The sequence below is a fragment of the Salvelinus sp. IW2-2015 genome, linkage group LG11, assembly GCF_002910315.2.
Source record: "Salvelinus sp. IW2-2015 linkage group LG11, ASM291031v2, whole genome shotgun sequence".
Classification (NCBI taxonomy): domain Eukaryota; kingdom Metazoa; phylum Chordata; class Actinopteri; order Salmoniformes; family Salmonidae; genus Salvelinus; species Salvelinus sp. IW2-2015.
The window spans coordinates 46,891,715-46,904,667 of record NC_036851.1 but is presented as its reverse complement, the minus strand read 5'-3'; the positions used below and the strand labels follow the sequence as shown (position 1 = coordinate 46,904,667).

The 12,953-nt window shown below is 45.6% G+C and overlaps 1 protein-coding gene across 2 annotated transcripts in view; it reads right to left on the bottom strand.

Annotated features, from left to right (window-relative positions):
• LOC111970758 (sodium/potassium/calcium exchanger 1-like) overlaps positions 1-12,947 on the bottom strand; it is a 197,565-nt gene extending 184,618 nt beyond the window's left edge. Inside the window, exons 1-5 of one of the 2 annotated variants that reach the window (XM_070445781.1) lie at positions 12,586-12,947; positions 12,025-12,122; positions 11,709-11,889; positions 10,504-10,601; positions 10,194-10,368 (exon numbers count right to left, since the gene is read on the bottom strand). In XM_070445781.1, coding sequence (XP_070301882.1) covers positions 10,297-10,368; positions 10,504-10,601; positions 11,709-11,889; positions 12,025-12,122; positions 12,586-12,823 — 687 coding nt within the window. In that variant the 5' untranslated portion in view covers positions 12,824-12,947 and the 3' untranslated portion in view covers positions 10,194-10,296. Of the gene's footprint in view, positions 1-10,193; positions 10,369-10,503; positions 10,602-11,708; positions 11,890-12,024; positions 12,123-12,585 lie in introns of those variants that run through there. The other variant, XM_070445780.1, reaches the window with a different exon arrangement.
• Between the last annotated feature and the right edge of the window lie 6 nt (positions 12,948-12,953).

Here is a 12,953-nt window from a genome sequence, read left to right as displayed (position 1 = left end):
AAGCCTTGTGCTCTGAGGAATAGTGTGGGTGGTTACTTGGTGCGCTTCAGCCTGGTCTAGAAGAGATGGTTGCCGTGGTTTAGGTCCTTCAGGTCCTGGATACAGTGCCCTGTTTGAGGGATGGGAGTGTAGTGTCTGGATCCCTTCAGCGGGTTCAACTGTGATGAACGATGGGTGTGGGTTGTAGTGTCCTTTCGATCACCTTGGTGCTGATGGAGATGACGTGGTATGGTCCCTTCCAGGTGGTAACTCTAGCTTCGAGAGGAAGATGGTGGTGTGTTGTGCGGCTGCCGTCTGGAGTCCGCTGGTCTGAGGAAGATGAGTGGCGTTGCTGTCGCAGGTCTGCTGTTCAGTCCTAGGCGTCTGAGGAGATTGTCTGTGGTGCGCTGGGTGTGTTCAGCCTGAGTCTGAAAGGAGATGATGGTGTTGTGAGATGTGGTTACCTTCAGCAGTGCTGAGGGATACTGGTCGCAGTGTGGTGGTACTTGAGTTCCCGTTTCTGTCACATGTTCATCCTGGTCTAGGGGAGATGGTGGTGTGTAGTCCTTCAGCCTGGTCTGAGGAGATGGTGGGTGCTGCTCCCTTTTCAGCCTGGTCTTAGGAAGTGAGTGGTGTCATGGGTCCTTCAGCCTGTCTTTTCTTAGGGAGGATAAATCGAATGTTGGTGGCGTATGTCCCCCCCCCACGCCCCCCCACGCCCTGGGTTCCTTCACCTGTCTGAGGAGATGGTGATGTCTCGTCCTCTATCAGCGTCGGTGAAGTCTGAGGAGCGTAATGTGTGCTGTGTGGTAGTTCCTCACCTGATATGCCCCCGTTGGTTGCAGCGACGATGGTGGTTCGGTCCTGACGGTGTAAGGTAGTCTGTCATTGTCATGAGTGTCCGGTCTGAAAGAGATGGTGGTGTCGCTCCTTCAGTCTCCTGGTTCTGAGGAGGAGAAGGGGGTGGGGTCGCGTCGAGGGGCGGCCGTGGGGGTGCGGTGAGAGAGGTGGGGGGGGCCGGCGAGCGCGGAGGAGGGCGGGGGAGGGAGAGGGGGGGGGGGTGGTGGGCGCGAGGGCGCGGGGCGGAGAGAGGTGGGGGGGGGGGGCGCGTGGGGGGGGGGCGAGGCGCGGTCGGGGGAGGGGGGAGAGGGGTGGTGGTGAGGGCGCGCAGCGGTGGCGAGGGAGATGGTGGTGTCTTGCCTCCGTGGCGAGGGGGGGGGGGGCGCGGTGGGGTGGGGGGAGGGGGAGATGGATGGGTTAGTGTCCGCTGGTCCTTTCACTCGGCTGTGTCGTTACGTGGTAAGAGAAATAGTCTGTATGGGATGTCTGGTCCTTTCTATGTAGTAGTCCTGCGATCGTGAGGATGTGTGATGTTTGTCTGGTCGCTGTGTTACAGTCCTGGTCTTAGGAGATGGTACGGTGTCTCGCGCCTTCAGCCCTTGTGGTGCTGTGAGGAGTATGGTGAGTTGTGGTCACGCTTGCGTTCATCCTGTTCTGAGAGTAATGTGGGTCGCTGCTTAGTCAGTCCTTGTCTTCACGGAGATGGTGGTGTGTAGTCCTTCAGCCTGGTCGAGGAATGATGGTGGTGTCGGGGTCCTTTCAGCCGTGTCTTAGTGCAGGATGGGTGGTCGTGATAGCTTTCCATGTCAGCCTGGTCTTAGGAGAATGGTGTGTGTCTTGTGCTTATCGAGGTTCTCATGGTCTTTAAGAAGATGGTGTGTCTGGTTCCATCAGCCTGGCCTGTGTATAGGAGTAGAATGGTGATGTCTGGTCCTTTTGTACTCAGCCTGGTGCTGAGAGGATTGGTGATGTCTGGTCCTTCGAGCAGCCGGTTCTGCTGAGGTAGATGGGTGGGTGTGTTCCTTCAGTCCTTGAATGCGCTGGTGGATCGTGATGGAGATGGTGGTCTGTGTACGCTCTTGTCACCTGGTCTGGAGGTGAAGATAGGTTGATGCTGCATTTCTCTGGTTGTGCGAGTCCCTGGTCCTGGGAGATCTCGGTGGGTCTGTCTGGATGCTTCAGCCTGGTCTGAGTGCATGATGGGTGTGGTCTTCTGCAGTGCCTGTGATAATTGCCTGGTCTGAGTATAGTGGTGTGTGTCTGGTCTCGGTTCTAGCCTGGGTCAGAGGAGAGGTGGTCGTGTGTAGGCCTTCCAGCCCTGGTCTGACCGCAAGATGGTGTGTTTGTTATGGTCCTTCAGCCTGGTCCTGACGAGATGGTGGTGTGTGTCCTTCGAGCCTGGTTGAGGAGATGGTGGGTGCGTGGTCCTTCCCAGCCTGTGTCTGAGGTGCAGAATGGCTAGGGTGGCTGGGTCTCAGCGCTGGTCTGTAGGATGGTATGAGTGGTGGGTTCTGTGGTTAGTAGTCCTTCAGCGTGTCTGAGGAGTGATCTGCGTCGGTGTGTGGGTCGCTCTCACAGTCCGCTGGTCTGAGCACGATGGTGTGGGGCTGGTGGTATCGCCTTGCAGCTCTTGGGTCTAAGGATGATGGTGGTAGTGTAGTAGTCTCCTTCAAGAGCCTGAGTCTGAGGAGTGGTGTGTGTGTCTTCAGCCGTCTGAGAGATGGTTGTGGAGTCTTGCCTTCTGGAGAAGGCTCTGGGCCCCAAACAGGTACAATCTGTTAGTTGTAATCCAAAAGACAGTCATTTGGTGATAGCATTATCCCATATGTGATATTGTGGATTGGTCATCTGTTCGGAAGTGTTGGCTTAGCTTTTTTCTGAAAATGTGGCAGGCATGGGCAGAGGCTTGTCCTCATGATAGACTAGGCAAGGCTTTGGGTTAAAAGAGTCGGGGGATCTCCAGCAATATCGGCAGAAGGCTTGTCCTCTGGCCATTGAGTACTTATAGGCAAGGCTAATGTTAAAAGGGGGGTCTCACCAGCAATCAAGTGAGAAGGCTGTCCTCTGGATAGACTAAGCGAGCATAGGCTTTGATATGAAGTGGTAGGGATCTCACAGCAGTTTTAACAAGCATTAACGAATTTAACAGAAAGGAGACATAGGTAAGTCATCTGCTCAAGTTAAGTTCATGAAGTTTGGATGAGAGGGTAAACCATTTGAAAGAGAGTGACACGATCAATGTTTTACTGTTCCCGATAGAGGTATACTTGTTAAAGGAGATCTAGAGATGTACGTGTTACATATGGTCTGTAACTGTAACTATAACTAAAATGGTTCTTGTCAGACGTCGTACGTGATATGTTGTAGTTCAGTTAGTAGATATGGTAAAATTGTTAAGTTAGACCTACAGTATCCTGTGTATATATAGTACTAAAATGGTTTTTAGACTACAGTATGTTATAATGATAACTTAAAATGAGTGGCATCAGATGATGGCTCTTACAAAAGTATACAAATTAGCAGTAACATTCCAAAAGTATTGAGATCACGGTGCTCACCGCGCCATCGTGGGCTCGATCCCATACAACTCACTTGGGACATACGTTGAAGCTCCCTTTCTCTCACTTGACCAGTCCTGCCACGTGCGGGAACTTTCCGCTAGCGGTGAACAAAGTCCAAAACCTTCCGCTGGCCTGCGTGTTCTCGCCGAGAGCGCGAAATTAAAGAAAAACCTTTGTTTTCTGAAATATTGTAAGCTTCCACACGATTAAACAAGGTTGCCAACAATCTGTATCGCTGTTGTCATTGTTGTGTTGTAGCCAAGTACTGATAAGCATTAAACATCTTGTGAGATGCCAAGCCAACGATATTCCGAGTTTTTTAAATGGTTATTTAGTGGTGTCAGGCGAAAACACTAATATTTGTAATTAGTGGGTAGTAGTTTCTACGTGTCTTGTAGCCTCTTAGTGCGGTATAATAGGACTAAGTACATTAGTTTGTCTCACTGAATATAACAAAAAGTACACTAATAATGATGGTTTCTTTCACGGTGGTTTGTGCTAGGAGCTTCAGCCATCAGAATCTTGTATCCACGTAGTGAGTGTGCGTCTTGTAGTGCCACTTTACAGTTTGGCACTACTATGTGATGGGGCAGTGCGTCTCATTCTGTCTAGGTCAGGTCGCTAACCAATAACTCCAACGTGTCAGCTACGGACTAGCCAGATGGTGGAGCTCTGTGACTTCCATGGTTGTGACTTTCAGAATATGCACGCTCTGTCGATTAACTACTCGGGGGTGGTCACTCTGTCGGCCTCATTTGCTGTTAGTTTGTGGTGGCCGGTTACCACTTACATTCAGATGCTTGAGCTGTTGTTTCTTCTATAATGGGGATATAGGTTATCTTCTGCTATCCTTCGAATGAATAATATCAGCACTACAGGTTGTAGTTCTAGATGGAATCTGTAAGCAGGTGGCAGAAATTGTGAAACCTGACTTTGTGGATAAGGTGGCATGCTGTAGGTCTACACACGATGACGGTGCCCTGTATGACGTTGATGATAAGTAACTGATCTTATTTCAGTAAGGCATTACATGATCTAGTACTGACTATGCGTGATTTTGGATTTATGTGGGTCAGTGATGCTTAGAGTTTTATACCAACCTGTCAGCAACGATGGTGCCTTGACTGGATCACCAATCACAAATTTTGAAGGGCGTGTGCGGATCATAATTTAGTTAGTTATATTTATGCATATAGTATCTGTTGTGATTATGTCATATCTATCATGTGGTTTAATTACGTTATGTACTTGTTTCAGTTTTTTAAGTCAATGTCACTTTAGTGTTGCATAGAACTAAGCTAAGCCTGCATCTTTGATTACAACCAAATTTAATGTCTCAGTATTAACAATGACAGTCTTAATGTCTACCGGGAATCAGCTGGGTTAACACGTGCCTTGTTCAGGGGCAGAACAACAGAGTCGATTCGTCCATTACTCTTGTCAGCTGGTAATTCCGGTTACTGGTCCAATTCGCTCTAACCCACTAGTCGTCTGTAGGGCTGACCTGCCGCCATTCCAAAAGTGTATATATAGTGTAATAGACAGTCAGATAAACATTATACTAACTAGAAACACAGACGCACATGTCATGGCAAGTTGGTTTATCTCAGCTTTGCGATTCAGCGTCTAGAAACACATTAGTTGCGTGGAGTATCAACGGTCGTTCTTCACGCCGAACTGCAGGCATTGTGCAGATCGTCATAATAGCAGGTAAGAGTACACTGTCCTTTCGTATGATTAAGATAAGTGCATTATTGTTGTAGAAGGTTAAAGTAATCAAGAACCTTGTGTCCAGTTTTGTTCACATCTTCCACGAGTGTATAAAATAACCAATTGGTTGGTTCATAAGTCGTCTGTCATGGTATGTACTCGTTGGTGGTACTAGTGGTCTAAGGTGTCGTAGTTGTCGTGGTAGTGCGATCTGTTGAGGTATCGTGTCTGTGTGTTTAGTAGTCGTAGTGTATAGTTTTGTTCCGTGGTAAGTAGTTCGTTGGTACCTAGTCGTCTGTGTGGTCAGTCGTCTGTCGTGTTCAGTTTGTCATGTGGTTAGTCGTCTGTATGTGGTTCCAGTAGTCTGTGTGGTTGAGTTGGTGTGGTAGTGTAGTTGTCATGTGGTAGTCAGTAGTTGTCTGGTGGTACGTAGTAGTCTGTTGTGGTCTTATTGTCTGTGGTCGTCAGGTCTGTCTGTGTTTAGTGCTGTCTATGTGGTTGTCGTCTGTTGTGGTTTGTGTCTGTCATTGTGGTGTAGTCATCATATGTTGTGGTTGTAGTCTGTCGTCTGTCGTGTGTAGTAGTACTGTCATAGTTGTCCATGTGGTAGTAGTCCAGTCTGTTGACGTGGTAGTCGTAGTTTGTCCTATGCTGGTAAGTGTCAGTTTCATGTGGTAGTAAGTACAGTCCTGTTGCAGGTAGTATGTCAGTCTGTCCAGAGGTAGTAGTACAGTCGTCCATATGTTGTCCGTCTGTCATGCGGTAGTAGTAGTCGTCTACTGGTGAGTTAGTCTGTCCTGGGTATAGAGTCTGTAGTGGTTAGTGTCTGTCCACGTGGTATAGTGAGTTGGTCACGGTGGTATTAGTCGATCCCTGTCACGTGTACCTAGTCAGAATCTGTCAGTGTATGTCAGATCCTGTCCAGTGAGTAGTAGTCCCCGTCCAGTGGTATGTCCGTCTGCCATGTGGGTACGATCAGTCTGCAATGTGGTCTGTCAGTCCTGTCCAATCGTGGTATAGTCAGTCTGTCCCTCCGTGTACTCAAGTCGTCTGTCCCATGTGGTAGTGAGTCAGTCTGGTACCTGTCGGTCTAAAGTCCGCTGTCAAATGTGGTAATGAGTCGTCGTGCCTGTGATAGTAGTCAGTCTGTCTGTGGTCTGGGGTCAGTCCTGTCACTGGTAACTAGTCAGTTGTCCCGTGATAAGTAGTCAGGTGCTGAGGTCCACGTGGTACTACGCTCAGTCTGTCAAAGCGTGGTACTGTCAGTCTGTCCCGTGGTAGTAGTAGTCTGTCCCAGTGTACTAGTCAAGTCTGCCCACGGTGGTACTAGTCGTCTGCCATGTGGGTACTAAAGTCAGTGTCATGTGGTAATAGTCTGTCATGTGGTATAAGTCATAAGTCTGTCCATTTGGTATAGTCGGTCTGTTGTGGTGTAGTCAGTCTGTTCCATGTGGTAGTTAGTCAGGCGTCCACGTGGTAGGTATCATCTGTCCATTGTGGTAGTAGTCAGTCCTGTCCATGTGGTAGTAGTCGTCTGTTCCATTGTGGTTTAGTACAGTCTGTCCATTGTGGGTAGCTAGTCCAGTCTGTCCATGTGGTACTAGTCGTCTGTTCCACGTGGTAGAGTACAGTAAATGTCACGTGGTACTAGTCAGATCTGTCCATTAGTGGTAGCTAGTCAGTGCTGTCCACGTGGGTATGTAGATCGTCTGTCCACGTGGTACTAGTCAGTTCTGGCCCATAGTGATAGTTCAGTCTGTCACGTGGTATTGGAGTCAGTCTGACCACGTGGTACTAGTCAGTCTGTCATGAGTGGTAGTAGTCAGTCTGTCATTGAGGGTACTAGGTCAGTCTGTGTCATGTGGTACTAGTCGTCTGTCATGTGGTACTAGTCAGTCTGTCACGTGTAGTAGTCAGTCGGTGGTAGTAGTCAGTCTGTCATGTGATACTAGTAGTCTGTCATGTGGTATTAGTCAGTTTGTCATGTGGTAGTAGTCAGTCTGTCCATGTGGTAATAGTCAGTCTGTCATGTGGTAGTAGTCAGTCTGTCATGTGGTGTAGTCTGTCAATGTTTGTAGTGTCAGTCTGTCATGATGGTAGTAGTCCAGTCTGTCCATGTGGTACTAGTTATTCAGTCTGTCAGTGTGAGAAATTATAATAACTTTATAATAAAAAACAGAGTATACAATACAGAAAATCCATTACAAATGAAGATGTACCACAAACAATAAATCGATTTGTCGGCGGCAGGAAACCTTAGCGGGGAAAAATTAACTAATAATGCCATTTGGATCGAGAGAATTCGTTGTCCGGAATAAACAAGACAACAGGATTAGTATAGAAAGACCATCCCAGTTCAGACCACAACGTTCATTACATCAGATGGATTTATCTTTACTTAAATGAAAAAATGGCGTTAGAGATCGTCGTAGTCTGTCCATGTGGTACCTCGTCAGTCTGTCCAATGTGGTAGCAGTCTCTGTTCCATGTGGGTATCACGTCCGTCCTGTCCTGTGGTAAGCAGTCCAGTCTGTCGATGTGTTTCATTCCGTTCTGGTCCCGTGGTGCTAGATCATCTGTCCGTGGTATTCGTACAAGTCTGTCCAACGTGTCTAGTCAGTCTGTCACCTGGGTTCGTTCAGTCTGTCCATTGGTACCGTCAGTGCAGTCTGGTGGTAGTGTAGTCTTGTCCATAGTGGTAGTATCAGTCGTCCCGTGGTCGTAAGCAGTCCTGTCTCATGTGGTGTAGTTCCGTCTGTCCTAGTGGTCCTAGTCAGTCTGTCGGTGGTAGTAGTCCTTAAAAGAACATATGAGCTAATTTAAGTCAGGAGGATAGTGTTTCTAAACACGGGTCAACAGATAAAAAAAATTTTTTTTTTTAAATGATCATTGAGTCCAGCACACAAAACCACCACACCAGGAGAGCTAAATCATTTTCACAACACTTCGGCATAAAGACGCTGTGATCATCATAAACGCGCTAGGATGCTAAACAATCTGTCCGCTCAAACGTCAAGCAACAAAGGCAGCTAGTGCGAGCACAGTGGTCTAAGGCAATCTGCATGCAGTGCTTGAGGTGTCACATCGCGACAAGAACTAACAGAACTCTGCTGGTTGTCCTGGTAACAGAACCAGATCTATTTTATTTGTTCAAATACAACTACAGCACTTACTTTGATGGTCAATCTGATCCTTTCTTCTTCTCCTCTCTCACGTTCCACTCAGCCCGTTGTTTCCTGCAGTCACCAGCAGACAGACAACCCTCTTCATACCAGCAGTAAGGTGCTACGGGAGAGGCACGCACAGGGGACTCGGGAGGGGAAGGGGAGCTAGCGATTGGCTGGTAACGCTAAGAGGGGAAAGACCCACATCTCATTATGGACGCTGATGTCACTGTTGTCATAAAGTGCTTTACAGAAACCCAGCCCAGACCCCAATAGAGSAAGCTGTATGCTAGACCAGACCAAGCTGTACCATCTGGTGTTCTGWTCTGGAGAGACTCTTCTCTGACTCRTCAGCATCAGGATGTTGTTGAGGCTYCCCAGAGGATCCATGATAGTCGTGTCTCTCTCCTGTGTGAATGAGAACATCAAACAGATGGTAAACTTATCTTCTATTTCAATCACAGTCTTACAAAAGGCATGAAAATGTCTAAAAAGGGCCTAAAATGACCATGTTCATCAGGATTTTGTTAAATATTGTTTGTGATGCAAATGTAAAAGGGTCGTTCCACGAAATGGGTACATTTTGCATCCCTTTGATATTTTAAGTAGACATTTTGCACCAATATTGAATTTTTAAAGCCTGTTATATTAGATGAGGTGCACTTTAATGTAGACCACATGGAGAATTAAATACATCTAATTGAAAAGTCCCAAAAATATATGTACCAATGGCGGATTGCCCCTTCAACAATTCCTACAGTACAGAACAACATAGTCAAATATAGAACTTTAGTAGAATGCCCCTTTAAAACGACACATTAGTTAAACCCTTTAAAACGACACATTAGTTAAACAACTGCATTGTTTGTGTCCCTGTTTAAGAAAGTACTCACTGGTGTTAATCAGATCTTCTGTCTCCTCCTCTTTCACTCCCAAAACGTCTTCCTCCTTCTCTTTTATTGAGATAGCCTCCTCTTCCTCTTTCACTCCAAACGGTTCTTCCTCTTCTTTCAATCCATTCTCTTCTTTCAATGAGATAGCCTCCTCTTCCTCCTTTTTCATTCTGAAAGCTTCTTCCTCTTCTTTCACCAGAGCTTCTTTCCTCGTCGAGTTTAGTGAGCTCATGCTCCGTCGATTAGCCTAGTGCAGTATCAAGTTAACACATTTTCTAATTTAACAAGCAAATTACGTTTAAATGAACTAGTAGATACGTAAACACAATTATGTTTAAAACACCAAGAGTAATATACACAAGATTAGTCTAAAGAGCTTCAATGATTCAGTTTAATGTTCGCTAGCAAACCACCGCGTTGGTTGAATCAGAAGCCTTTTGTCCCTGTTGAAGAAACTTCCCGCTCCGTCCACTAGATTATACGTCACGCAAGAAACATCACCTGAAAGACTCTCATCGCCATCTGCTGACTGTAGTGGGTAACGTGTGGTGGTTATGTTTGTATTATCAAATGAGGAGAGAGAAACTTATCACACAAGTCAGAGTAATACTTAAACTAAATATTTATTCACGTATTAATAACGGGAGCAAAGGGCCACTACATGCACACAGAGTGAATGGAACGCGAMGCGCAAATAATACAGAGACACAAAGGGGTTTAGAAACACAGAACTGCTTAGTCATGGTTGGTTNAAGGTTTTATATGGTCTATTGGTTACTCTCTTTTCATTGGCAGAATCCTTTTTCAGTGTTATGATATTCATAACATCCATATCCACCAGTCCATCTTCCTGTCAACTAACAGAACTCTGCTGGTTGTCCTGGTAACAGATACTAGTCTATCTTCCTGTCAACTAACAGACCTCTGCTGGTTGTCCTGGTAACAGATACCAGTCTATCTTCCTGTCAACTAACAGAACTCTGCTGGTTGTCCTGGTAACAGATACCAGATCTATTGTATTTGTTCAAACTAAACTACAGCACTTACTTTGATGTGTCAAATCTGATCCTTTCTTCTCTTCTCCTCCTCTCACAGTTCCACTCAGCCCCGTTGTTTTCCTGCAGTCCACCAGCAGCACAGACAACCTCTTCATACCCAGCAGTAAGGTGCTACCGGGAGAGGCACGACACGGGGACTCCGGGAGGGAGGGCTAGCGTTGGCCTGGTAACCATAAAGAGGGGACACAGACACATATCATTATAGATGCTGATGCCACTGTTGTCATGAAGTGCTTTACAGAAACCCAGCCCAGACCCAGATAGAGCAAGCTGTATGCTAGACCAAACCAAGCTGTACCATCTGGTGTTCTGATCTGGAGAGACTCTTCTCTGCCTCGTCAGCATCAGGATGTTGTTGAGGCTCCCCAGAGGATCCACAAWAGTCATGTCTCTCTCCTGTGTGAATGACAACATCARACAGAYWGTMAACTTATGACCTTCTATTACAATCACAGAGTCTTACAAGAGGCATGAATATGTCTAAAAAGGGCCTAAAATGGCCACTTCATCATKATTTTGTAAAATATTGTTTGTGATGCAAATGTTAAAGGGTTGTTCCACTAAATGGGTGCTTTATGCACCCCTTTGACATTTTAAGTAGACATTATGCACCAATATTGAATTTTTAAAGCCTGTTATATTATATGAGGGGAACTTTAATATAGACCACATGGAGAAYTAAATACATCTAATTGAAAAGTCCCAAAAATATATGTACCAATGGCAGATTGAAACTAACAACTTATACAGTACAGAACAACATATTCAAGTGTAGAACTTCAGTAGAATGCCCCTTTAAAACCACACATTAGTTCAACAACTGCATAGTTTGTGCCCATGTTTTTAAGACAGTACTCACTGGTGGTAATCAGATCTTCAGTCTCCTCCTCTTTCACTCCCAAAACGTCTTCCTCCTTCATTGGGATAGCCTCMTCTTCCTCTTTCACTCCAAAAGCTTCTTCCTCTCCTTTCACTGTAATATCATCCTCTTCTTTCAATGTGACAGCCTCCTCTTCCTCCTTTATCATCCTGAAAGCTTCTTCCTCTCCTTTCATCAGAGCTTCTTTCTCCGTCGAGCTTAGTGACCTCATGCTCCGGGCGATTAGCCTAGTGCATTATCAATTTAACACATTTTCTAATTTAACAAGCAAATTACGTTTAAATGAACNTTGAAACTTTCTCTCTAAATCTAACTTTCATCAAGGTTTTATATGGTCTATTGGTTTCTCTCTTTTCATTGGCAGAATCCTTTTTCAGTGTTATGATATTCACAACATCCATATCCACCAGTCTATCTTCCTGTCAACTAACAGAACTCTGCTGGTTGTCGTGGTAACAGATACCAGTCAATCTTCATGTCAACTAACAGAACTCTGCTGGTTGTCCTGGAAACAGATACCAGTCTATCTTCCTGTCAACTAACAGAACTCTGCTGGTTGTCCTGGTAACAGATACCAGTGGGCAGATCTATTGTATTTGTTCAAACTAAACTACAGCACTTACTTTGATGTGTCAAATCTGATCCCTTCTTCTCTCCTCCTCCTCCTCTCACAGTTCCACTCAGCCCCGTTGTTTTCCTGCAGTCCACCAGCAGCACAGACAACCTCGTCATACCCAGCAGTAAGGTGCTACCGGGAGAGGCACGACACGGGTACTCCGGGAGGGAGGAAGGGCTAGCGTTGTCCTGGTAACCATAAACAGGGGACACAGACACATATCATTATGGATGCTGATGTCACTGTTGTCATGAAGTGCTTTACAGAAACCCAGCCCAGACCCCGATAGAGCAGGCTGTATGCTAGACCAGACCAAGCTGTACCATCTGGTGTTCTGATCTGGAGAGACTCTTCTCTGACTCATCAGCATCAGGATGTTGTTGAGGCTCCCCAGAGGATCCACAATAGTCATGTCTCTCTCCTGTGTGAATGACAACATCAAACAGATGGTAAACTTATGATCTTCTATTACAATCATAGGGTCTTACATGAAGGCATGAATGTCTAAAAAGGGCCTAAAATGGCCACGTTCATCATGATTTTGTAAAATATTGTTTGTGATGCTAATGTAAAGGGTCATTTCCACGAAATGGGTACCTTTTGCATCCCTTTGATATTTTAAGTAGAAAATATGCTCCAATATTGAATTTTTAAAGCCTGTTATATTAGATGAGGGGAACTTTGATATAGACCACATGGAGAATTCAGTACATCTAATTGAAAAGTCCCAAAAATATATGTACCAATGGCAGATTGAAACTAACAACTTATACAGTACTGAACAACATATTCAAGTGTAGAACTTCAGTAGAATTCCCCTTTAAAACCCCACATCAGTTCAACAACTGCATAGTTTGTGCCCCTGATTTTAAGACAGTACTTACTGGTGGTAATCAGATCTTCAGTCTCCTCCTCTTTCACTCCCAAAACCTCTTCCTCCTTCTCCTTTATTGGGACAGCCTCCTCTTCCTCTTTCACTCCAAAAGCTTCTTCCTCTCCTTTCACTTTAATATCATCCTCTTCTTTCAATGTGACAGCCTCCTCTTCCTCCTTTATCATTCTGAAAGCTTCTTCCTCTCCTTTCATCAGAGCTTCTTTCTCCGTCGAGCTTAGTGACCTCATGCTCCGGGCGATTAGCCTAGTGCAGTATCAACTTCACACATTTTCTAATTTAACAAGCAAATTACGTTTAAATGAACTAGTAGATACGTAAACATAATTATGTTTAAAACACCAAGAGTAATATACACAA